Here is a 26647-nt window from a genome sequence, read left to right on the forward strand (position 1 = left end):
GTATCAGGCTTGATCCCCAGTGTTGAACATGCAGGAGACAGCCAATCAAGAATTCTTTCTCATCATTACTGTTTCATTTCTCTATCTTCTTTCCTCTCTGAAATCAATAAAAATTATATTTTAAAAAATTACAACAGCCAACACAACAATACACATCTGGTGTGAATGCCCTTTGTGGAACCATAAATATATAGGTCATATAATAGAATTGCAGTTTATTGGTCACAGTGTGTAATATAGTTGTGTCTGATTGTTTAATTCTTGGTACCAGAAGTACTTATATACAAGTATAGGCACCTAATATTTTTTTAAGTCACTTTGGAGCAAAAAGGGTAGCTAAACACTTTTTTTTTTTTTTGCAAAACAACCAAAAGAATACCTATTTTTTGTAACATATACAAAATATATATTTTTTAGTGTGCCACAGGATTTTAGTAGTTTATGTGCCATGAGAAGAAAAAGCTTGAAAAACACTGCTCTAAAAACAGGAGACACATCTCCACTATGTTTGTCCATAGGAAAGAGAAGGACCTAAACAGACACAAGCAAAAGAAATTACCCTGATGGACTTAGTTGCATGGAGATGAGGCACTGGGGGTTCTCTCACTGAGGACTCAGGTTTCTGGGCTCCAGTACCTCCACTGATCAATACCACATGCCACAGGCCCCACCTTGTACCCTTGGGTTCCTGCTCAGGGCTGGAGTCGGCTCTAATATCTGCTCTGAATCATCAGCTGTGGGTACTGATGTGGTTGCTGCATACTTCTCACACAACCACCCAGAGACCATCATCAGGCAGGAGGCGTGGTGTTGGGGATGCTTCATAAAAAGCCTTCCGGGATGAAGCACTATAAAACCAGAGGGGGACTCAGGTCACAGAGCCCACCCACACCTCCTTCCTCTTCTGGGCGCTAACGGAGAGCACAGAGAAACACCAGCAGCTCCGACCTGAGCAGCCTTCCTGGGAAGATGCAGCCACCCCTGCTCGTGCTCCTGCTGGCCTTTTTCCTACTCCCCGGGGCGGAGGCAGGTGAGTGACCCTCCCCACCCTCACAGGCCCAACCCATCCCACAGTGGGCACAGACCTGCTGGCCCTTCTGCACATCCCTGATCCAGCTCTCCACCAGGAATGCTCTGAACCCCAGCTCCCATCCCATCTCAGACCCCCACACATGATGCTGGATGAGCCACAGGCAGAAATAAATGACAGGGCAGAAGCCTATTCTCAAGAAAATCCAGTGGGCACGATGCCCTCCCCAGGCCCTACCTGTGCCATTTGGAGAGTGGAACTTCCTAGAAGTGCATGGCAGAGGCTGGGAAACTGCAGAGGGCAGACAGTCCTGGCTTCCATGCCTGTGATGACATAGGTGCTGTCCTCAGGGTCTGCGTAGGAGAGAAGCCCAGAGCTCAGCACCCCACAGTTGGTGGGGTCACCATCCCCAGAAGACTGCTTCCTCTTCTCCATCTCAAGGCCCCTCAGTCCCTTTCTCAAACTCTGCTTTGCTTCCCAGGCCTTTAGCAGGTCCACTCCTTAAAGGATTAGCCAGTGAGGTTGGCAGCCCCAAATTTCTCTGTTTTCCAGAATCCCACAGCACTGGCCTTACCAACCCTCCTCCAGAGGCTCATTGGGGGCCAACCCCTCAGGCAGTTAACAAACACCGGGAACTCCCCACCTGTCAGGCCCTAGGACAGCTCTGCAACATCTAGATTCCTAAACCTGTCTTGGACACTGCAAAGCGCACTGCCCTGGACATCACAGCACCTCAGGGGATTCAGAAGCTCACCCAACACCAAGCGAAGTCAGGAGAGGAATTTTCAGGAGCCTCCAGGTCTTCTCTATCACTAAGACCATATTCTCACCTGCAACTATGTGGCAGGCCAAGTCACAGACCCAGCCTGTTACTCTTCCCTTTTCCAGAAGAGAAAGTTGAGTTCCCCCATCCCCGAACTCCCTCCCAGCTCTATGCCACCCTAGGCTCCCAAGTGCCCAGCGCATGAGCATCAAGCCGATGCTTGCCTGATGGACTCGGGGGAGCACACAAGCACAACAGAATTTTCCTTCAGGGGTGATCATCGGGGGACATGAAGCCAGGCCTCACTCCCGACCCTATATGGCCTACCTTCACATTAAAGATGAGGAGTCATCCAGGTGTGGCGGTGTCCTTGTGGGAGAAAACTTTGTTCTGACAGCTGCTCACTGCCATGGAAGGTGAGAGGCTGCAGCCAGGCTACACCTCCTGAGACCCAGGGCAGCTCCCCAGTTTCCTGGTAACTCAAGCCCATGAGAACTCATCAGAGGAGCCATCAGAGATCATGATGGAGCAATGAGAGCCTGAGAAATAGGACAGGTAAGCTTTGGGCCCTGAGAGTCAGAAGTGACAGCAAGTAACACCGTGGAAAAGAGAAGTACCACACTCGGCAAATAAAGCAGCGGTGGATCATGAACACATGCATTAGGGTCAACATGGAAACGCAAGCAATTTCATGATATTTCCTGAGGGCAAGAGAGAGCTCCCACAAGCCCTACACTCCGTGTCAGTGGGAACCAGAGTCACTCAGCCCCTGGACCCTATGAACTGATATCCTTAGTCTGTAGCCCTGCTCTGCCCCAGCTGTCACTTGCCCTTCATGGCTGCTGGGATGTACCTGCTGTGACTCCACCTATCCCGCACCCCCCCCCCCCACACACACACACACACACACATACTCATCCACTCTGCTCTCTTTACAGGTCAATCAGTGTCACCCTGGGGGCCCACAACATCCAAAAGCAGGAGAAGACCCAACAGGTCATCCTGGTGAAAAGAGCCATCCCGCACCCAGACTATAATAAGAGGAAAATCTCCAATGACATCATGTTACTGCAGGTGAGGAAACCTCCTGCTGCTCTTGCAGTTCTGGGATCTCATTGTATCTCCTCTCACTGTGAACTGTCCCTTCCTTTCCTCCCATTCTGGCCACCTGACCAGTCCTAGTGACTCAAGGGTCGCTCAGTGTCCAGATTCAGAGACCACTAGCTGACCTGGACTCCCTTGCCTCTTCCCCATCAGCTGGAGAGAAACATCAAGCAAACTGGTGCTGTGAAGCCCCTCCGACTGCCCAGGGGCAAGGACCTGCCAAGTCCAGGAGATAACTGCACTGTGGCCGGCTGGGGGCGGGTCACAAGGAAGGGCCCTTGCTCAGACACTCTGCAGGAGGTAGAGCTGACCCTGCAGGACGATTTGAAGTGTAAAAGGCGCTTTAACCATTACAACAAGAACATTCAACTGTGTGTGGGGAACCCAAGAGAACCTAAGGCTTCCTTTAAGGTGACACTGAACATCTGCCTAGCTTGGTTCTGGGGAGAAGGGTGTTTGGGTAGAGAGTAGGACCTGGGGACCCAGGCAGGGCAGTGAAATCCTTCACCCTCTAGGTTGTGATCTTTCTCCCTGGAAAGAAAAGAGGGGAGCCACCAGAGCAGAGAGAAATAGGGTCTCCAAGAGCATACAAAGGCCTCTGGTCACTCCAAACACGATTCTCCCCCAAGGGGTGGGAGGGGGCGGGGGGCGGGAGTGCAAACAACACTCTGGCAAAGCTGGGGCAATGCAGTTAGATAACTATTCCCTGGGTGTGCAGAATTTATACCTGGTGGCTCCTCAGAGCTGGTTAATGGTGTCAGCCCCACCTGCCGGCTCTCGGGTCCTTACACAGTAGACAGCAGTCACAGCCCCTTCGTAGCCAGAGGATCTGGGACCTGGGAGAGCAGAGGGAGCCGCCACCTGGGGTGAAGTGAAGCAGTGACAATGTCCAAGCTGAGGGGACCACAGGGACCTGCCTGTCCGCTTATCTCCAAGGTGGAATCCATGCAAGGCAGCCTTCTCTGAGAGGGGCTTGGGGGTGAGGGGTCAAGGGCAGGGCCAGAAGAACTGGCTCAGTTCTTCCCTCTCTCTGTCCACAGGGGGACTCCGGGGGACCGTTCCTGTGTAAAAATGAGATCCAGGGCATTGTCTCCTATGGAAGCAATGATGGGAAACCACCACGAGTCTATACCAAGGTCGCCAGTTTCCTTCCCTGGATAAGAGAAACCATGAAAAGCCTCCAACTGCAGGACCCAGACTATCTTCTCTGGAGCTAATCCAGGATCACACTGCGGGGAGGGAGGTGGTGCCAACAACTGAATAAACATCTCTCAGCTGATGGGAAGAGCTGGGTTTTTGTTTATTCTTTGACCCTCATTCACAGGCACCAGCTCTGTGCTCAGAAGGCCAATAGCACAATTCTTTTCTGTTCTACTTCCTCCTCTTCCCCTCCCCCCTCCAACCCCCAAACCTCATGCTGAGCTGTTACCAGCTCCTTCTTGGCCAAACCTGCACCTGCAGGGCCTGCCCTTCTGCCAGGGCAGAGAGGAGCACCATTAGGAGAAAACGAATCTCTCAGGTGCTGGGCTCAGTGTGAAGGTCTAGCACCGTGGGTGCTGGGCACCAAGCAGGCACAGCCTGGGCTGCAGCTCAGGAGGCCCCACCACACTGGGAAGAGGAGGGCCTTCCTGAGCAGGACATTGTTCTACCACAACCAGGGAGTGGCAGGTTTTGGGGTCCTGGGGGCTGGTGAGGAGAGACGGGGGTGGAGGAGTGAGGGAAGTCCTGAGAAGCTCCTCATTCCCTCCTGGACTGAATTTCTCTCCCTCCCCTTTTCTGCCCTCCTCTGAGCTCAGGGCCTAGCTTGGCCTCCAGTCTCCTGGCTGCCCCTTCTTCTCATCCCTGCTGACCACTGAGCCTCCTCAGAGTCCACCAACCCCTGCGCCCCACAGACCACATTGATCTGAGCTCATTGCTCCCCCATATCCCTCCCACCTAGGACACCCAGAGTGCCCAGGTTCCAGCAGGGCCTACTCACTGAGTTGCCACCCAGCTTATGCCTGGCACAGGGTGACCGGGGGACCAGGCCTGTGCTGGCCCCCTGTAGGGCCCTGAAGGACAGGGCGGCAGGGTGTCTGCAGAACACCTGGCCCCATCTCTCACTGGGCAGAGCCAGCTCCACACTCACATGCAGCCCAGTGTCCCCACCATGTGCTCAGAGTCCACTGACTGCTGGTCACTCAGGAGCCTTTGTCCCTGCAGCCTGTTCCTCACTGCTGGCCTCAAGGCTCAGGCTGTGGGGAGGGACGCCACATGGGCTCTACCTGCCTTTTGAGTTAGAAAGGGCTGCTCTCTGCAGTAGGACTGGAAAGCACAGTTTTTCCAGCAATCAGTGAACAGATGCTGATTGTGCACCTACTAAGTGCCAGGCATTGGGAATGTACAGTGAACATAATACAGGTTCTGACACCTGAACACAAGTGAAACTGACAGTGTTGACTTTGATCTGAATGGAATTTCCTCTCCCTCCCTCACATGAACCCACAAGGCCCGGATCCCACAGGAGTATTTGTGTTTTATTTTTATTGCTCATTACACTCTGTTTTAATTGTTTTAATCAGTTGGGTCTCTAGAACAGCAAGCAGCATATGGGGTTTGGAAATGACTTTATATCTTTCGTTTCTAGACGTGCAGCCCCCAAACTGTTCACTGGCGCCTCCTGTTCACCTCGGGGAGAGAGCAGCAGGTGGGGAGCAGGCAGGACGGCAGCCTCATTTCCATGAGCCATGAAATAGCAGATATAATTGGTGACAGCATGGGTGGGCCTAGGGGTATTATGCTCAGGGAAATAAGTCAGACTGAGAAAGACCAAACCATATGATCTCACTCATATGTAGAATCTAAAGAACAAGTTAATGAGCAAACAAAATTGGAACAGACTCATAAATAAAAAGAACAGACTGATGGTTGCCAGAGGAGAAGGGGCTTAGGGGACTGGGGAAAAAAAGTGAAAAGATTAAGAAGTACAAATTGGTAGTTAGAAAATAGTGACTAGGATGCAAAGTACAGCATAGGGAATACAGCCAATAATATTGTCATAACTATGTATGGTGCCAGGTGGGTACTGGAAATATTGGAAGGAACCCTTTGTACAGTATATAATTTATCTAATCACTATGCTGTATACCTGAAACTAATGCAAAATAATATTGAAAGTGGACTGTAATTGGAAAATAAAATTTAAAGTACAGTAAAAGTAGCAGGCATGAATGTTATTGTGATACTGTTATAATTATCCCAGTTGTTAATTAATTGACAGGGATGGAGCAAAGGGAAGGCCTGATAATATAGGCATGCCACGTGTGCCAGAAAGCTGCAGTTTCACACTCTCCAGGTCTGTTCCCCACAGATCCTGGGGGAAGGGACTGGACAAAGAATGAATAGAAGCATGCCCAGTAAGGTCTGAATGCCACAGGAAAGGTGGTTACTTGTCAGTCACACCTGGGAGCAGGTCATTGGCCAGAATAGACGTGGCCCATGCGATGGCACCAAATCTGAGCTACATAAGCTCCCGGAAAAACAGAGTTCCCTCCCTCGCCCTCTTGCGCTCCTGGCTCTCTTGTGGCAGAGGGCCTGCTCCCCTGCATGGCCCACACGGCCCACACACAGTGAACTAATGGGTTACAACTAGCCTGATGCTCTGCGGGACTTAACTCCACCGTGGAATGCAACCTCGGGCACTGGCTTTGCTTCTAGCTCTGCTGAATCCCCAGCTGCACCTTTTCCAGGTCCAGTTTAAAGGAAATGAGAACTTTGCAACTGAGGGATATAACTCCATGCAAATAAAATTCACCCATTCACTTATGATAGCTTTAGAAAATTCCTTTTCTAAAGCTATCATAAGAACCCTACCCCCAGCACCCAGTTGGGAAAGGCATCCCCCACTTCCGCCATTGGGCACCCCATTTTCACCAATTCAGTTGTACATAATCAAATGGTAGGACAATCCTACAATGTATTTGCTAATGGCAGTTAGAATCTGCCTCTGAACACCCATCCAATTGGACAGACGATCACATGGTCCCTATCATTACCAAAAGCTCCTGCCTGTGCACAATCCAATTCAAATTAGGGAGGCTCACGTGGTCAGGAAAGTGGAAACTTGTACAAATTAATTTTTGCATATCAAAATGTATTTATCAATCACTTCTTCTAAAGTTTTTGTATTTAGAGTCATTGCTAGAAAGGCTTTACTCCTTCTAAGTTTATAAAGAAATTCATCCATGTTTATTCATTGTGCATGTATGGTTTTATTTTGTACTAGAAGCCCAAAGCACAAAATTCATGCAAGGGACTCGGCCCTCGCAGCCCCAGCTTCATCCAGAATGTCCTCTGGATGGTAGTTTTGCTGTTCAGTCTAAATAGAATATTAACTCTTTATTATATAGGATATATAAGTGTCTTTATCTATTTGCATTTCATTCTGGTGGTTTATATGAAATATGACTCCAACTTAATATCTTTTAAAAGTGACTTTGTCAACTCTGATTGGAAAATAAAACAAAGAAAAAAATATTTTCTAATTGTTCCAATATCATTTATTAGAAAGTCTATCTTTTTCCCAATGATTTGAAATGCCACCTTATTATAAATTACATACCTTTATGTACTTGGGAATGTTTCTAGGTTTTCTATTCTATTTAATGGGCCTTTGTCTACTCATGAATCAGGAAAGAGGTGTGTTTTTTTGTTTATTTGTTCGTTTTGGGGGGGGGGGGGTTTTGTCATTTACCATTTAAATTTATTTCACACATGTATTATGGCCTTTACAATGTGTTCTTTTTTTCTCCTTTATCTTTTGTTTTTTAAATTTATTTTTTAACTATAGTTGACATATTGAAATACTGCAATATTATATTAGTTTCAGGTACACAATATAGTGATTCAACATTTGTATACCTTATGAAGTGATCGCCACAAGTCTAATACCCATCTGTCACTGCACATAGTTATTATAGTACTAGAGGCCTGGTGCATGAATTTGTGCATGGGTGGGGTCCAGCCGGCCTACCCTGATTGGGACGATTGGGCCGGGCCAGCCACGGGGAGGGGACATGGGAGGGTGGCTGTCCAGCCCTACCCCCTGGTCAAACTCCCGGTCAGTCAAACTCCCACCCAAGGGGACAATTTGCATATTAGCCTTTTATTATATAGGATTAAGGAAAGAGGTTTTATATAATGTTTTTAATATCTAATAAGGCTTACCCTCTCCCTTACTGTGTAACACTGGAAGAAAAAAATGATATTTTTATTGGAATCAAATTAAATGCATATATTAGCTTGGTATAAAGATATCTGAAATGTAATAGTCCTCTGGACAGTGCTGGGAAAATACTATTTGGCTTCCTGGTATTCATTCCCACTTAAGAAAAGAGTAACTGTTGGGAGAGTCAACCCTCTTCCATCCTCATACACGTGGTTTGGACAGAGCAGACCCCAATCTCTCCAAAGGCTGTGACCGCGGCTTACAGGGGTCCGTGGTTTCAGCTCCTCTCACTGACTCTACATGTGCCTCAGCAGGGGGCAGATTGTGCGCTGCTTTGACTGCCACCATGTATCTCCCATCCCACAGGCTCTATTACATGACTGCAATGCTCTTTCCTTTTTTAATGTGGGTGAGGGCTTTTGATTGCCCCCAAGGAGTAGAATAAGGTAGAAAGGTTACCATATGGCTACAAAGCCTAGGAAAGAAAAAGGATATGTCTGCCAGGGTCAATTTGGAAGAGAGGCTCACTCTGTGGAAGCCACCATCATGCTGCAAAGAAGACTGAACAATCCTATGCAGAGACTACATGACAGGCCCTCACAGAGAGGAACGGGCATGCCCACAGACATCTGGCACCAACCACTGGGCAGGCTCCAGGCTTCAAGCCTCCTCTGCCATCAAGGGGAGCTGAGGGGAGATATCCACACTAAACCCATCCCAAATGCAGATTCCTGAGTAAAATAAATGTTTTTGTTGGTTTTGTTAAGCCATCAGCTCTTCTGTCACTAGAACAAGTCCTCTTCGGCATCACTGCCACACCATTTGTCCATCCCTCCACCCACAGCCCTCACCATCATTATCTGATCACTGATGCTTTTGTCTCCTCCAGCAGAAGCAAGAAATCTCATCTCCAATACTGCTGACCCTCACAAAAAGGGGACCTCAATAAACAATCACCCCAACTGTCAAGAGAGAGCCAAGGAAACGAGGGGTCCTTGCATGTGTTATGACATTCGGGTTTCTGGGGGCTCAGGCACCTCCTACTGGCTGATGCAGCATCATGAACCGCCCTATCTGTAGCCTGTGGTTCCTGTTTTCAGCTGGCATAGTCACCACTGAGTCAATGGCTGCCAGTGCTTATGTGGTTACTGAGAGAGCTGTGTGTGATAAAGGCCACAACACTAGAGAACCCTGGGCTCAGAAGACCAGGACGAAGCACCAGCAGTTCTGACCTGGCAGCTTCCTGAGGAGATGCAGCCACTTCTGCTCCTGATGGCCTTTCTTCTGGCCCCCAAGGCGCAGGCAGGTGAGTGACTGACCCCCACCAGAAGCCCAATGCCACGCGGCACTGGCACAGCCCAGCTCACATGCTACACTCAGACACATCCTGGCCCTGGTCCATCCCCAGGTGCTTTCTCAACTCTAGATCCCACCTCTCTCAAAGACCAGCAAGACTGATGCTGAAGGAAAACTCAACAGGAATAGCAGGGCAGACGGCTGCTCCTGAGGAGGACACATGGGTGCTCTCCCCGTCCCTTGCCATCTGGAAACTGGGCTTTTTTTCAAAGGCATTTGAAAGAAGGTTGGACGCTTGAAATGAGAAATAATTCCACAGTAAATCGCAGCTAGGTGAAGGGGGCAGGCTTCCATAATCAAAGCAAGGCCCACTAACGTTCTAACTCAGTGTCTTAAAATCTCCCTCAATCTCCACCCCCTTCCCCAAGCTTTGTAAAGAACCTGGGGATCAAGTTGATCCCAGAGTTGGTGGCATCCTGGTCCCCTGAGTCTGGTTTGATCTCAAATTCTCTCTGGTAATTTTTCAGTCCCAATATTCAGAATAGTACAAACCAGCAATGGCTCTGAATTTGGGAAAAAGAAGGGAGAGAGGCCCAAGGAGCGTGGCAGGAAGGATTTTCCAGGATCTACAGGCACGAAATTTCTTGTTCCAGACACAAATCCCATTGCCCGTGTGCACAGCTGCAACAGGAATGAAGGAAGGATTGCTCTTCTCTTTGTCAGAGGGAGTATCTCAGTTGTGGGTCAGGTCACATAGCAAGCCAGGAATGTTGCCCAAGAAACCTGCAGGACGTCTTCCTGGTTATGGCTGATGACTACAGACATCACTATCTGCCACCCAAGTTCTCCCCGCCCGCCCCTGTCTATCCCAGTCTCCCCCTCTCCAGCCTCTGGCTCCATGGGCACAGCAGGCAGAGTAGAATTTTTCTTGCAGTGAAAATCATCGGGGGTCATGAGGTCAAGCCTCACTCTCGTCCCTACATGGCATTTCTTCGGATCAGGATTTCAGACAGAAAACGATGTGGGGGTTTCCTTGTGCGTGAGGACTTTGTGCTGACAGCAGCTCACTGCTGGGGAAGGTGAGGAGCGCAGCCTGGGGCCCACCCTTCTGCAGACACCTCACAGGGAACCCACCTCTCAGGGGCTGCAGACCTAGGGTCACTGAGGGGAACTTCAGAGGACAGGTCAGCTTTGGGGAGAGGGACAGGTCAATGCAAGTGGCCTGTTGAAGACTGGAGGGACTGATCAAAGGGACTTAGGAAGGAGGCCAAGGTTGTGCCCTGAAGACCAGGGTACAAATGTGAGAAATTCACGGTTTTGCTTAGAGACAGACAAGCTCAGGGTGCGACTGAGCACCCAAGCTCTGCTCCAGGAAATGACACCTAGTCTGAGCTGCCAACATGCACAGGGCACAGGCATGCTCAGTCCCCCACCCCACCCCCTAGAATTCCTCTCCACTCCAATCCTGCACTGCCCCCAGCTGCCCTTTTCTCTTCCTGGCCCCTGGGCTGTATCTGCTGTGCCTCCATGTCCCTGGCTGTCTCTGTGCAGGTCCATCACAGTCATCCTGGGCGCCCACAACATCAAGAAGCGTGAAAGAACCCAGCAGGTCATCCCGGTGAAAACAGCCATCCGCCACCCAAACTATCATCCCAAAGTCAATGACATCATGTTGCTGCAGGTAGGGCTCATCCTTCCACTGGCTCTTGCACACCTTCAGCCTGGGGTTTCTCATCTCCTGTGACCTCCTTCCTGTCGTCCCTCCCAGTGTGAGCCCTTTCCTTGTCCCAGGACTATGACTGTCCTGGAGTCCTGGGCCCCAGCTCAATGAGAATTCCTGTCCTCTGCCTTCAGCTGCAGAGGAAGGCCACCCTGACTGCCGCTGTGAGCCTCCTCAGGCTGCCCAGGAGGGGAGAGCAGGTGAAGCCAGGGATGGTGTGCAGAGTGGCCGGCTGGGGGCGACTCGACCTGAACACCTCCACAGCCACACTGCACGAGGTAGAGCTGGAAATCCAGGAGGACAAGCAGTGTGTCTCTTGCTACAGACGCCGTTACAACAGAGCCACAGAGATCTGTGTGGGGGACCCAGGAAAGAGTCAGTCTACTTTTAAGGTGAGATCTCCAACATTGTCCAGGCCCAGCCCTGGGCACAACCAAGCTTGCAGGTAACCTGAGGCAGTGGGAACTAGCCATAGCCCTATGACCTCTGCCTTTCCACCGTCCAATCTCTGGTCCTGTCTCTCCGGGGAGCAGAGAGGCTGTCGCGCAGCCACGGTTGGGCAAAGGCTTCCTAGAGGGGGGAAAAGAGACATTCAGAATCAAATGGAAAACACCAGACCTAGGGAGGGGACAAGGCCTGCCCTGACCCTGATCTCCCATGCAGCTCCTAACAGGGACCAGACACCCCCAGGGCAGCAAGGAGGACAGGGCCAGGAGAAGGCCCAGCTCAGTGTTTCTTCTCTCTGCCCACAGGGCGACTCTGGGGGCCCCCTCGTGTGTGACAACATGGCCCAGGGCATTGTCGCCTTTGGGAAAAAAGGGGGGAAACCTCCTCGTGTTGAAACTAAGATTTCCAGCTTTCTGCCTTGGATAGAAAGAACAATGAGACGTTTCCAACTGCAGAGACCAGACTGAGGCGCCCCGGAACTGATCTATCCGTCTCCTCTGGGGCGCAGGCTAGAACTGCACTATGCAGAGGGGTTGAGGGGAGGCTGCCAGACACGTAATAAACTTGCATCTCTAGAGTGGAAGTCACTGATTCCTCCTGTACTCACCAAAACATGTGTTAGTTACCTGCTGTGTGTGCGGCAACCATCTGTTCACATTTCCCATCTGTTAGAGCTTCCTCCTTCATGGAACCGCACCTTCCACCTCTAGAATAAAATTCCTGCTGCCCCGCTACCTAGCTCCTTCCCCATACTCCTCCCAGTGCCAGCTCCCTGCCAGGCCTAAGGTAAGCTCCATCGGGAAAGGGGAGACATCTGCCCCCCCAAAAGTGACCCTCTTCTAGAGGACCCTCTTATCTCATCCACATTGCCCTCCTACTTCAAGCCGCACTTACACCCTTCCCCACGAAGCCCCAATGCCAATATGCAGCATAAAATAATCCGGAAATTAGATGGAGGGTCCTGTAAGAAGCTCTTGGGTAAGGGGCCACTTCTCCACCCAAAGAGCAATGGGTGGGAACGTTATGGAAAGGTATAGCTCACCCCATGCAGCACTCCCCCCACTAATCAGAGCAGATTGAGACTGTCAGGAGGCCTTTCATTACTCCCAGGCCCAGCTCAAGTGCCGTCCACAGCCCTGTCTTGAGCCCAGAGCCCAGTGCAGCCCCTGGTGTCCTGGCAGCCCATCCATTGGCAGCCAACACCGACCTTGAAGGTGCCCTTTCATCTCGGTCTCAGCCAGCCTCTCTCCACCTCCCATTGTGTGTGTGTGTCTGTCTGTCTGTCTCTCTGTATGGAACGAAAACCCAAATCTTTATTTTATGACTAAATTAAGAACAGGAATCTCATATTAAAACATACAACTTCAGAAGGGCAGGCTAAAAGGAAGTACTTTGCTAAACATCTGCCATTGATAGGGGTGCTTTGACTATGGGAAAATGTCTTTTGGGTATAAAAAAGTAGTACATATTCATCACAGAAAATAGTTAAATGTGGAACATGTAGATAAGAAAATGAAAACTACCGAGACCTCCACCACGCAGAAATCATCATCAGTGATCCTTCAGCAAGTTCCTCTATGTGCTCATTAGGTGCTGCTCCTTGCACAGAACTGGGGTTGGGCTGTTGAGAACTCCTGGTGCCTCCCTTCCCATTGCTCTTCCTTCTGTGGTCACACTGGTGAGAGTGTTGGGATAATGTGTTTGCAAATGTATGTAACTGCTAGGCCAGGGACATCAGAGACAGGGTTCTCTGGACACTGGAGCCAATGAACAAGAGTCCAGGACTTCTGTTCAAAATTGTGCGGTAATAAAAGCCCGGTGTGTCATACAATATTTACATTTACAAAGGAGATGCTAAATATTCCAAAAATAAGAGTTTGGAGTGGTGGTAAAAGAGGAATGGGAACTACCGTTTGGGGTATTTGGGTGTGTGCAGGCCACCTGGTCCTCAGGCGCGTTCACCCTCTACCTCACACCACTGAGCAAGCCCCTCCCCAAAGCCCTTCCCTTCTCGTACCCCAGCCACAGATTCTCAGTAGACTGCAGCCGATGTCAGCTTCTCAAGGGCAGGAGCCACATCTCCCATATGCCTGGAACTGGACTGTTAAATGATTATTCACGATTTCATCAGCATGGAAAGAGCCAGGAGCCCAGACATGGAAACAGGCTTGGTTCAGTCACTGAGGGACTTCTGAGGTTCCAGCCCCCTGCTGGCTGCAGCCAAGGCCCTCACGTTCTTACTCCTTGTTGCACCTTGTGGCTTAGCAGTGGGAGTGCAAATGTGGTGGCAGTGCCATTGTCACCGAACCAAGCCTGAGAACTTCCACAAACACCTGGTGTGATGACACCCAGCAAAACTAGAGGGGCGCGGTCCAGGAGGTGCGAGAAGTCACTGAGCCACACTCCCCTGCTCCTCTCAGGGGTTTGTGTCTAAACACAAGAAACACCAGCAGCTCTGACCTGGGCAGGCCTCTGGGGAAGATGCAGCCACTCCTTCTCTTGTTGGTCTTTCTTCTGCCCCCCTCCCGCCTCCTAGGTACGACTGGTAAGTGACCATCCCCATTCCAGAGGCCTGAGCCCACCCCCATCAAACCCCCTGTACTCCTGTCCCTTCTGCCCTGCATTGGCAGGGACTTTTCCTCCATTTGCACCCAGGAACTTCCTGAATGCCTGGTCCCATCCCACAGATTAACAAGTTTGATGCTGGATAGACACACAACAAGGATGGCTGTGAGGAAGGTGTGCACTAAAAGGTCTAGCAGTTGTTAGCCGCTCTCTTATCACCTAGAAAATGAGTTTTCCAGAGAAAGGCATTTGGCAAAAGATGTGAAGCTACAAAAGACAAGTTTTCCTTTTTTGTTTTTGTTTTGTTTTGAGGATTTTTTTTGTTAATCCTCACCTGAGGTTATTTTTCCATTGATTTTTTTAGAAAGAGTGGAAGGGAGAGGGAGAGGCAGAGAGAGAAAAACATTGATGTTAGAGAGACACATCAATTGGTTGCCTCCTGCATGTGCCCAACCAGGGCCAGGGATGGAGCCTGCAACCGAGATAAGTGCACTTGACCAGAATTAAATCCGGGACCCTTCAGACCATGGGTTGACACTCTATCTATCCACTGAGCCAAACCGGCTAGCCGATAGAGAATACAAAAGACAAGTTATTAAAATTCCTCACCACACCTGGTCTCCTGCTCATCTTGAAAGTGAATTCACGCCATGCCCAGGAGAGAAGCCAGGTGTGACTGACCTGAGATGTGGCGGGATGACTGCACAGAAGCTCCCTGGCTGCCTTGGCTCTGCTCAGCCTGAGCCGCCCATGTCCAGCCCCACCTCCCCTGCTTCCCAGGCCCTCGGCTGCTCCACTCTCTCTGGCTGTGTCCTCTCCCCATCCCTGTGGCCTTGAATCCCACCAGACATCAGGCAAAAGCTAATTGGAGTCCATCATTCATGCAGCCAACAAATGTTTTCTGAGAACCTAGGATGTATTAAGCACTAGGACAAGAGGATTTTAGAAAATCCAACTCCATGAGCTCATGGGTAGATCATTAGAAACAGCACAAATCAGGTGTCAACACAGGCTCATAGCATCAGGGAGACTGCGTCCTGTTTCACCCCTTGGGGCTCCACCATCTGCAAGATAGGCCTTGTGTCTTAGGAGGACTTGGAGAAAGGCACTGTACCCTCATTTTTAGGGGGGGGGGCGGGGAGAGTCTGAGGCCCGAGGTTCAGAGAAAGTTCCTGGGGTAAAGGAGGATCTAAGAGACCCTCCCTCCATTGTCTTTAGGGCACCTAGTCCACCCACTTCAATCATCTCCTTTCTAAGCCTTCCCTCCTGACCACAGACACTGCCAGTCACCCACCTTCAAGCCTTAATCTTCAGGGGAGATCACTGGGGGACAAGAAGCCAAGCCCCATTCCTACATGGCCTTCATTCACATTCAAGATGAGAAGGAGACCAGATGTGGTGTGTCCTTGGGTGAGTGAACTTGGTCCTGACAGCTCGTCACTCCTGAGACCACTACAGGGACCCTATCCTTTCCTCACAGGCTGCAGCCCAAGGCAGCTCCCCAAGCTCCTGGTAACTCAAGCCAATGAGAGCTCATCAGAGAAGCCCTCTGATATCATGACTGGGGCAATGAGAGGCTGGGAAATAGACAGGTAAGATTTGGGCTCAGAGGTGACAGCAAAGTGACATAGTTAAGAAGAGAGGGAGGGACCACACTGGGCAAATGAAGCAACGGTGAACCAGGGATGCATGCATTCGGGTCAAAATGCAAATTCAAGCAATTTTGTGATATTTCCTAAGTGCATGAGAGTGAGCTCCCAGCTCCCTAACCTCAGTGTCGTTGAGAAGCTGAGACGCTCAGCCACTGTCTTCCTGCGGCCTCCATTTCCCCCAGCCGCAGCCCTCCCTCAGCTGTCACCTGCCTTCATGACTCCAGGGCTATATCTCCTATGACTCTCCCTCCTGCCCACTCATCACTATGCTCTCTGTGCAGGTCAGTCAGTGTCTCCCTAGGGGCCCACACCATCAAGGAGCAGGGGAAGACCCAGCAGGTCATCCTGGCGAAAAGAGCCATCCTCCACCCTCACTATAATCCTAAGAACTTCTCCAATGACATCATGTTACTACAGGGGACAAAAACTCCTGCTGCTCTTACTCTTATGAGTCCATATTGTTTCCCCTCAACTGAATGAAGCATTTCCCTTCCTTCCTTTCCATCCTGGCCACAAACCAGTCCCAGTGATTCAGGTATCCCTCGGTGCCCCGGCCCAGATGCCACTGTCTGTGAAGCCCTTCAGCCTGCTCAGGGGCGAGGATCGGTGAAGCCAGGACAGAAGGGCACTGTGGCCAGCTGAGGGCCCATGGAGATGGCACTCTACCAACCACTCTGCAGGAGGTGGAAGTGACCATACACAGTGATGGGCAATGAATGTCATGCTTCCCCAGATACTACAGCAGGGTCACCAGATTTGGGAAGGACATCCAGAGAAGAGAAAGACTGGCTTTGGGATCAGGTTTCCAACATTTACCTTGACAGGTCCCAGGAGATGGAACTTGAGGAGTAGCCATCTCTTCATGCCTCATCCTGAGAGTTTGGACAGCCCAGTCTTTGATGTTTTCACCTGGTTGGATCAGGGGTGGAGGTGAGGAAGAATCAGTCACCCCACAGCAGTGTTATCCCCAGAGTGTCCCTGGGTATTGGAGAGAAAATCTTGGCATGGGTCAAGCTGGAAAGAACAGTCAACGTCAAGCTGGAGCCCGGGGACCAAAGGAGGCAACAATGCCGGCCCTGGCCCAGATCCCCCCACAGCCCCAAACACAGACCACCCGCCCCTGTGCGTTTGGAAGGGCAGGACCCCGAGGAGTCCAGAGGGAGACTCTTTTGGCTCACAGGGAGACTCCAGGGCCCTCTCACGTGTAACAACAGGCCCAGGGTATTTTCTCCTGTGGAGAAAAGAAACCTCCAGGAGTCTTCATGAACATCTCAGATTTCCTCCCCTGGATACAGAGAACAATGAAGGGCCTCCTAACAGCAGGCGTGAGACTGGCCTTCCTCTTGGCTTGACCATCCATCTGGGGGCAGAGGCAAGAATCCCATGGGGTGGGCAGTGTGGAGTACAGGGCCAAAATAAACACATCTCTAGAGCCAATGCCACAGAAGTCTTACTCAGTGAACCCCTTTCAATAGGCAACAACACTGCTCCACGCGCCCTCTGCTGGCAATTCTGGACTTGCTTCCTCCTTTCTCCCTGCAGCCCCCATCCTCCCTAAACCCCATGCAAGTTGGCTGAAGGAGAATAACTTCAGGACCTAGAGGCCAAAGGGCCATGCCATGGGCACTGTTTCCTGTTTCCAGGGCCTCTCTCTCCAGTGGGAGCAGGATTCTCAGGAGGCTCAGATGCTCCTATGATGGCCTTCAGCATACTCAGGTCCCATTTCCCTGCCCTGCCCTGGGACAGCACTGAGCTCAGTCAGCCTCCTTCCTCCCTGGCTGACCTTCCCAGCCCTGTTTTCCATCCGAGTGCCCGGACACCAGATTCTTCTCCCACCACCACCCCCCACCCAGACCACCTATTTTGAGCAAGCCTCTCTCACACCTACCTACCACAGTTCTGAATATCCAGCGTGAATTCTCCTCTATTGCTTCCTCACCAGACCTGAACTGCCAGCCCACCTGATACCTATCAGAAGAGACAGAATCTACTTCCCATCTGGTCAGGACCAGCTCAGCGCCTTCCAGCCCAGCATCCCCCAAGAGCTCAGCCCTTTCAGCCTGGCCTGGCCACAGGTCCTGCTTCCCCCTGCTGGCAACCTGGGTTATGGCACCTTTGTGAGCCAGAGGACTCCAAGCTGCATGGTTGCAAAGTACCACTTTGCCATCCAACAATAGATCAAATGTCCTTCTATCTTTGTGGCAGGAACAAACAGGCTCTGTCCCTGCCGTTGGGGCAGTTGCCGTGATGAGAAATTTCCTCTAAATTTTCCTGGTTCCTCTCCTCCACCAGGCAGATCGGTTTAACACAGATAGGTCTGTACTTGGAATCCACAGGAAATTTTGTCTTAAAAGGAGTTAAACTCTCAGTGTTTTTTTCTTTATTGCACACACAATTTCACATGCCTGATCGTGTTTGATTCCAGAATGACAGTGTGAAATGGACACCTACCTGTCCTGAGTTTTCCAGTCCACTCAGTGGAGTCCATGTCCAGAGGTGAGGGAGGAGGCAGCCAGGGCAGCCTTATCTTTACTTACAGAACATGTAGGGGGCATTAGACTCAGCCCGCAAACCCACAAAATGCCACATTTCAAGTGCAACGCAGTTCATTGTGACCCAGATGACCCTATTTCAGAGTCCTGTATCCTCCAAACAGCTGCACAAACAAGGAGTCAAGTGGGACCCACATCGAAAGGAAAAACAACTTCTTTAAAAAGAATAATAAATAAATCTCAAGGATATGAGGAACAAAACCCAGCACGTTTAAACGTAGCTGGAAAGCAAATAAAAGCTCATTTTTCACACTAGACCGTCCCTACATCCATGTGCCAAGTGTTCTCTGGGGCTCCCAGCCCTGGCAGAAGCACAGGTGAGAGAAGAGCTGAATGCACATGTGAGATGAGCAGGTGAAGGGTAGATGGTGCAGGAGTTAAGGGGCCACTTCAGTCAAACAAGATCCCCAGGAGGAACCATCACACAAAAGAAATGGAGCCCCCAGACAGTCAGCCATGAGGAGCTCCCTGGGGCCCCAGGTGTAAGGCAGAGCCAGCAGCAGAGAGTCCACGGGTATCCAACCCCAAGGGCAAGGTATGTGCCTTGAAGGACAGCACCTGGTGGGTCTGCCTTCCCCTGACACCTGATGAGAGTACTTGACACAGGATGATGTACATTTGGAAGAAAAACTATTATGACTGAGCATGAGGACAGGGCTGCTCTTGACAGTACATGTTTCCTTAAAATGATTTCTAAGTATGTTTGAATTTATTCCTCCTTGTTTGATGTAATGATTTTTATTTCTAGAACCCTTATTCTATGGAAGATCTAAAGTGTGTGTGTGTGTGTGTGTGTGTGTGTGTGTGTGTGTGTGTGCACATGCATATGGAGGGAGTTATTCATAAAGGTACTTATCACATGATCTATATATATAAAAGCCTAAGCAACCAAACAACCGGAACAACCAGAACCACCGGAATGACAGGTCACTGTGATGCACACTGACTCCCAGGGGGCAGACGCTCAATGCAGGAGCTGCCCCCTGGTGGTCACTGCGCTCCCACAGCAGGAGTGCCGCTCAGCTGACAGACCCATCCCAGCAGCCCACAGGCCTGGTAGCAGCCATTCCCTCAGTAATCCTGCAGGTCCAATCTCTGAAGAACAGGCCAGGCACCTACGGACCGGCGCCACCAGCACAATCCCAACAGCAGTGCCGCCAGCCTCCTGGAAGTCGGCCTCGGGCACCACAGCCACTTCCCCTCCTTAGATGCTCCCAAGGAAGAAAGGATATAAAAGTGGCTGCCAGGTGGCTCCCAACAACCAGGGCGAATGTCAACAGGATGGATCCGGATCCCAGGCCTGCAAGGGCATCCCACCACCTGCCCAGAGGGCCGATTGTGTCCCAGCCTCCCCCACCCACCTCAGGCCCCACCCATGCATGAATTTCGTGCACTGGGCCTCTAGTTATTTAATAATAGACTCCAAATTGGAATCAATATAGGGAATTGGTAAAATGAGGCACATCATATTATGTATGTACTAGAGGCCCGGTGCATGAAAATGCATGCACTGGAGGGGGGCGTCCCTCAGCCGGCCTGCCCCCTCTCACAGTCCTGGAGCCCTCAGGGGTGGGAGGCAATCCGGTGATCAGGGGAGGGAATGCCCCATCACACTTCTGCTGCTGCCACTGCCAGCAGCACAAGCCTCAGCCAGCCCTGGTTATCTGAGTCTCGGGCTGGCCCTGAGCAGCTGGGCAGCTGCCAACCAAGGCTTGCCTGAGCCTTGGGTGTCAGCTGGGCAGTGGCCATCCAAGGCTTGCCCGTGCCTCAGGCCGGCCATGGGCAGCTGGGAAGCTGAGGGGACTGGGGACTCCGGAGGCAGGCGCCCAGAGCGGCTGAGGGGACAGGGCGCCGCCATCTTGTGGCTATGGGCACCGCCATCTTTGAGGCCAGGGCAATCAATTAGCATATTCCTTCTTTATTAGATAGGATTATGCAAGCCATTCACAGCTGTATTATCCACTGCTCTAGAGAACTAGGCTAAGGGAATTTTAAAAAGAAATAAAACCAGGCTAAGAATATTAACTAAAGAAAAACTAAATAAACATTGGAAAAGACAAAGCACACCAACTAATCAAAGCAAATTAAGATAGTAATAAATTTTTACTTTTCTGATTAGGAAGAATTTACAAAAGTAATTACACTCAAATTCAGTTGGACATTGAGAAAATGGCATTTCCATACCTTGTACATAAATCTCCTTTTTAAAAAAAATATAAAGGAGTCTTTTACCTAGCTATCAACCACACCAAGAAATTTAGATTATTTCTTATAGATTTGTTTAAAAATCAAATCTTAGAAATAATGCCAATGTCTAGCACTAATTTGGGGATTCGCTTAAAAAGTTACATATGAACCCAGTCAGTGTTGCTCAGTGGTTGAGTGTCAACCCATGAACCAGGAGGCCACAGTTCAATTCCCAGTCAGAGCACATGCCCAGGTTGCTGGCTCGGTCCCCAGTAGGGGGTGTGCAGGAGGCAGCCGATGGATGATTCTCTTTCATCATTGATGTTTCTATCTCTCTATCCCTCTCCCTTCCTCTCTCTGAAAATCAATTAAAACCTTTTTTTAAATTACATATGATCAAGCACTATGGGACCTATAAAGTTATGACATAAATTACATTTTGTCATAGGGAAGAATGGTATATTTAAGGCAAAAGCAGGTTAGACATCAGTATACAGTCATATGTCACTCAATGACAGGGATACATTCTGAGATTTTGTGATCATAGGTGCACTTACACAAACCTTGCCCACCACACACCTCACAAAACACAAGACTGAATAAAGCACCAGAAAAAAGGATGCAGTCAAGAGACATGGTACATGTGAGATGTATAAGGCTGTGGGCCTAACATGCATACTGTTTTATAGCAAACTTTTTTTTAAGGTAGAAAGAGCACACTCAAAAAATATGACTATCCAGAGCTTCCAAAATGTCCTTCAAAGAGTGACATTAAGGCAGCTCTGAGGATGTCCAGGATCCCTCAGAAGTACACGGCATCCCACTGAGCCAAGGGCAGCTACATGGTGACTGACTAGAGCAGCATCAAAGGGGAAGTGACCCAGCATCAGCTGGCAACTGCTTTCCCAGAAGAGCTGCATTGTTGGTGGCATGGGGGCCCCAGGGAGGAGGTGGGAAACGGCCTATGTTAATGTCCCAACATCCCAGAGGAGAAAAAAATTGTAACTGACAGAAATGTAATGAATTAGTCCAAAGTAGGTGTGACCAGCTATGGGTATTGTGAAGCATATCACAGTCTTACTAGTACAAATATTACAATTTTATTAAAATAAAAATAGAAACATTAAAAACTTGCTTGCCCCATCTGCTCTCATACTGCTCCTCCCATCCAATATTTTCTCTATCTCCATTCTTGGACAAACAGACTTTTTATTTTAAAAAAATTCATTGCAAAATATACAGATATGAAAGTGCACAAAACATAAAGGTACAGTTTAAAGAATAATTATAAGGCAATCACTACAATTAATGTCAAATAGATGATGTAACATTCCAGAAATCGCTCATATGTCTCCCCCTAGTCAAAATGCCCTCTCTGCTCTCCAACCCGACTTAACCCACTATATTATTCTGCAATACTCTACCGGGTCTCATTCTCAGTGTTGAATGAGTGACTTCAGTTCTTTGGATTTATGTTATTATAGGGAGCACAGCAAGGATGTACCTTCTAAATCATCCCCATCCCTGGATAGAGAATGGGGATTTGGATGATGGGTCTCATATCCTGGATGAAATAGGATCTTATAAGTTTCAAGCCAGCTTCTGACAGTTCTCAACAGAATCCACCCACCAGGCCTTGCCTGCATACAGAGAACCCTCTGAGACACAAAGGTTCTCTCACCTTGAGGAGGAAGCGGCAAACAGAAGACCTCAACTGTCCTAACTCTTACTGAGAGTTCCTTCAGGCTCAAGTGACCTAAGAAAGTTGCCATCAGGGGCACAGCCTTGTTCTGCCATTTTCCTTCCCTGCCAGCACCCTCCACCCACCCAGCAGAGAGAGCTACTCAATCTGCCTTGACAGCTTCTAAAAAGAGGTGGGAGCAGCCAGGGTTTCAGCAGGTGGCCAGGGCCCGAAGGGTGAGTTCAGGCAGGCTTCATCCCAGAGGGATAGGAAATGAGGTAGTAGGCAGCTAGCATATTGGGATATTATTGAATTAGATGGGTTTAGGGTCCTGGGGCGCCATGCCCAAAGCTTCTCTCCTTGTGCCCTGGTTCCCATTTCTGCTGAACATGACTCAGCGGCTGTGGGAGATCCAGTGTTGCCTTCCCCCAGGTCACTGATGGTTTGTAGACCAACCTCGTGGCCAGCCAAGGGTGATGAAATCTATTACACCAACAGAAAAATTGGAATGGGAACCCTTAAGTCCCCACCCTACCCTTCCTTCCTCTCTTGGGGATTTAAAGCCTGGCAGGAGGAAGCACCAGCAGCAACTGACTGGTCAGCCTTCCTGGGAAGATGCAGCAACTCCTGCTCCTGGTGGCCTTTCTCCTACCCGCAGGGGCTGGGGCAGGTGAGTGACCGTCCAAACCCCAGAGGCCCAATCCCATCCCGTAGACTCTGGGCCCACACTGCCTCAGCACTTCCTCACTGTGTGTCATTGGGCACAGTGTCTGCATTCACAGTTCCCAGGTATTTCATCTATAAATAGAAATAACAGCAATGCCACCTCATGGAGTTGTAAGATGGTTACGTTAGTTAGTGTACATGGAACTCTTGGAATTGCCCCTGGCATGTAGAATGTGCTCTGTAACTCTGCTCTATCAATTTTTCTGCAGCCCATATGCCAAAGCCAAGGAGAGAAGGATACACAATAACAGTCCCCTCAGGTCATATCTAGATTCCTAAAAAGCAGTCTGAGCTGGTCATGAGCTGGACTTAGAAGGACCAAGAAGAGAAAATACCAGGGAACCTCAGGGAGAAGCCACTCCAGAGGGCTCTGGTTGCAGACAGCAAGCTCTCCCCCACCTGAGAGGCTCAACTGGCCTTTCCTGGAGCAAGGGTTGTTCTTATTTTGGAAAGGAGGGGAGCTAAGTTCTGGGATGGGGACCCAGCAATGTTTCCTGTAAAACCCTGAAGCCTCTCCCATAATGTGGTACCCTGCAAACCCCCCAATTCTCAATATATAATCCTAATCTTCCTTTCCCTGCATCATCTCTGTAGCCTCCTCAAATCTAGCCTTTCTGAAGTCACCACACTAGTGCCCTCACCCCTGGTTCAGCGAGCACAGAGATAAGTGCTGAATACTTCCTTCCAGGGGAGATCATCGGAGGCCAAGAGGCCCGGCCCCATTCCCGCCCCTACATGGCATTCCTCGTGATACAATCTCCAGGGAGAGTGAGCACTTGTGGGGGGTTCCTGGTACGAGAAGACTTTGTGATGACAGCAGCTCACTGCTGGGGAAGGTGAGCAACTAACTAAGGAGCTCTCCAGCGGCCATTAGGCAGGCTCAGGAATTAGTGTTCATGAGAACATAAGGCTGAAAGCAAGGTTCTAGCAATGGCGGGGGGGGGGGGGGGGGGGGGGGGGGCGGGGGAGGGTGAGAAGAGGTTGGGGAAGTCCTGGGGGATGGGTAACAGGCTAGTATAAATTCTGGAGGAGAAAATGACACAAAAAGCATGCATTAAAACTCAAAATATGACTTCAAGCTATTTCTTAATTTATCTTATTTATCAAGTTATCCTTGAGTTTCCTGTGTCCCCTACTACCCCCAGTTTAAGGCTTTGGAGAAGCAGAGGACACAGAGATCTCAACCCCAGAGACTTCCTGTCCCCTCACTTCCTTCAGCTGCAGTTTTGCTGCCCTGGGCTCTCACCTGCCCTGCACAGCTGGTGGACTTTAGCACATGCAGCTCATACCTACCCCTAAGCCACCATTTCTTTGCAGAACTATAAATGTCATCCTGGGGGCCCACAACATCAGGAGACAGGAAAGGACCCAACAGCGCTTGTCTGTGCTCAGAGCTATCCGCCACCCTGGATATAGTGAGCAGAGACTCCTGAATGACATCATGTTACTGCAGGTACCACCTGCCTGACCCTCTGGTCCTCCACCTGAGCTGGCTCCTTCCCCAGCATGGGGGTTTCGTGGAGGAGGAAGCAGGGGCAGAGTCCCAGGGGTGGTGGGTGAGGGCTGCATAGACCTTCCCTGAGTGCCTGCCCTCTTCCTGCCAGCTGGAAAATAGAGCCAGACGAAATCGATTTGTGAGGCCAGTGGCTCTGCCTCAGTCCCAGATCAGACTGAGTCCTGGGTCCTTGTGCACTGTGGCTGGCTGGGGCCTGGTCAGCCAGCACAGGAGAACAGACACACTTCAGGATGTGCAGCTGAGAGTGCAGAGGGATCAGGAATGCAGCCGTCGCTTTGAGCCCTTCAACGGCCAAACACAAATTTGTGTAGGCAACCGGAGGGAGCAGAAGTCTGCCTTCCTGGTAAGGCCACTGGCATCTGCAACACTACCTGAGACAGGGGGGCTGGGCAGAACAGGGCAGTGGGAACAGACTATATCCCCACAGCCTGTCTGGGGGCCAGACCAGAGTAAAGTGTGGGTGGAGAGGTTCCCATCAACCCAGTCTCTGAGGGGAGGGGAGGAGCAAGGGACACACAATGGATACACATGCAGCGTTTTCATGGGAAAGGGCAAGGTACCTTAACTTGGGTTGAGCTAGAGACACTCACCACAGTCAGGTTGAAGCCTAACCAATGAGAGACCCAGGAGCTTGACTTCTGCACCTGCACCAGCCCCCCTCCTCTGAGGGCCAGACCTTAGGGCCCCAAGCATGGGAGGTATGAAGTTCAGGGGCCTGGCTTAGTGACCCTCCCTCTTATCACCCACAGGGGGACTCCGGAGGCCCGATGGTGTGCAACAATGTGGCCCAGGGCATTGTCTCCTATGGAAGTAATAATGGGACTCCTCCAGGAGTCTTCACCAGGGTTTCCAGCTTCCTGTCCTGGATAAATAGAACTATGAGACGCTTCACACAGCAGGGGAATCAAACTGAGACCCCCTATGACTGACTTTCTTCTCTGGGACAGCCGGGGTTGGCATAACTTAATAAATGACCATATCTAGAGTCAAAATAACTGACTTTGCATCATTCTGTACAAAACAAATGTATCCAGGACTGGGTCTGAGCTCCTTCAGGAAAATGGGGTCTTTTCCTCAGGGCAAAGGAACCTCCCACAATCCATCCTGGCGGACAGGATGAGCTACTTCCCAGCCACCCATTCCCCATCTCTCCTCCCCACACAGCTTTGGGGGATGTGTTCAAATGGAACAGAGAGGCCTGGACATTTCCTCCTCTGCCTTTTCTACAAAACTCACTGTTAGGTCGAGGCAGGGGGGAAAGACCACAGCCATGCAAGCACCCACAAGGTAGATGGTGACAAAGATAACTGGCGCCTTCCCAGACCCTTGCCAGCCTTCCCAGACCCCTGCCTGAGGCAGGAATTCCACACCTCTCATGCCCTCCACCCTCCCCTCACTAAACAGCTGTATAAAGGAAGTACCTAAGCCCCGTTTTGGCGCGAACTCCCCTGGCCCACTCTCGGACCTTTCGCCCGGGAGCGCAAGATTGAAACCTCCCCCCCTTTTCATGGCCTGGACTCTGTGTCTTGTTTCCTGCTTCGCAAACCTTTCACTCACTGTCCTGAGAAGAATGGTCGGTGCAGTGGAAATATAAGGGCATTGGTGATGGTTGCAAAACAATGGGAATGTATTTAATGCCACTGAACTGTACACCTAAAAAATGGTTAATAGGTAAATTTTGATGTTATGTATACTTTACCACAATTTAAAAAGTAAATTGTGATACAAAAGGGACAAATCTCTAATGATAGTAGACTTGTTTGGAAGAAGTGGGCAGCAACCTCCTCTGCCATGACCAGCAATGCTGGAGCTACTTTTCCCTTCTGAGTTCTCGGGTGTCTGAGTCAAGAAGAAGAGGCCCCACATCTAGCTAACATCACAGACCCCAGAAGTAGCTCCATCCCAGCATTTTCCTCCTGTGAGCATGACACTAAAAGCAATAACAAATCACAAACTCATTCATAACAACCTCACAAAAGCAGCCAAGCTTCTGTCCCAACACATGGCTAAGCTGAGGCACCGATGCCTTCTGCCCTTGGTCACAGAAACAGAATTGTGATCAGCAGGTGTGAGGTCAGGTGAGATAGAGGTAAAGTGGGGAGGAGGGAGACCAGATAGAGACAACTGTCTGCCAATATTAACTGGATCCGTGGGGAAACCTGGGAGAATGGGGGCCTGAGCCATGTCCGGGGACGGGGAAGT

General features: G+C 50.3%; 1 protein-coding gene and 1 pseudogene across 2 annotated transcripts in view; both read left to right on the forward strand.

Moving 5' to 3' along the window:
- The window catches only part of LOC307097642, a 33528-nt pseudogene extending 29414 nt beyond the window's left edge, over positions 1–4114 (forward strand). Inside the window, exons 5-9 of the transcript in view lie at positions 783–1030; positions 2065–2209; positions 2732–2867; positions 3051–3308; positions 3938–4114. The product of the transcript in view is annotated as an uncharacterized misc_RNA (transcript). The remainder of the gene's footprint in view (positions 1–782; positions 1031–2064; positions 2210–2731; positions 2868–3050; positions 3309–3937) is intronic.
- A 5240-nt stretch (positions 4115–9354) lies between these two features.
- On the forward strand, positions 9355–25374 carry LOC307097643 (cathepsin G-like; the record flags this gene model as incomplete). The annotated part of the gene is made up of 10 exons (XM_079767718.1): positions 9355–9409; positions 10334–10478; positions 10951–11080; positions 11254–11511; positions 13291–13370; positions 13987–14102; positions 23618–23765; positions 24247–24382; positions 24534–24788; positions 25195–25374. The coding sequence occupies 10 exons, from the start codon at positions 9355–9357 to the stop codon at positions 25372–25374; spliced, it is 1503 nt and encodes a 500-aa protein (XP_079623844.1).
- Between the last annotated feature and the right edge of the window lie 1273 nt (positions 25375–26647).

This window comes from Cnephaeus nilssonii, assembly GCF_951640355.1.
Source record: "Cnephaeus nilssonii genome assembly, chromosome: 4".
Taxonomy (NCBI): domain Eukaryota; kingdom Metazoa; phylum Chordata; class Mammalia; order Chiroptera; family Vespertilionidae; genus Cnephaeus; species Cnephaeus nilssonii.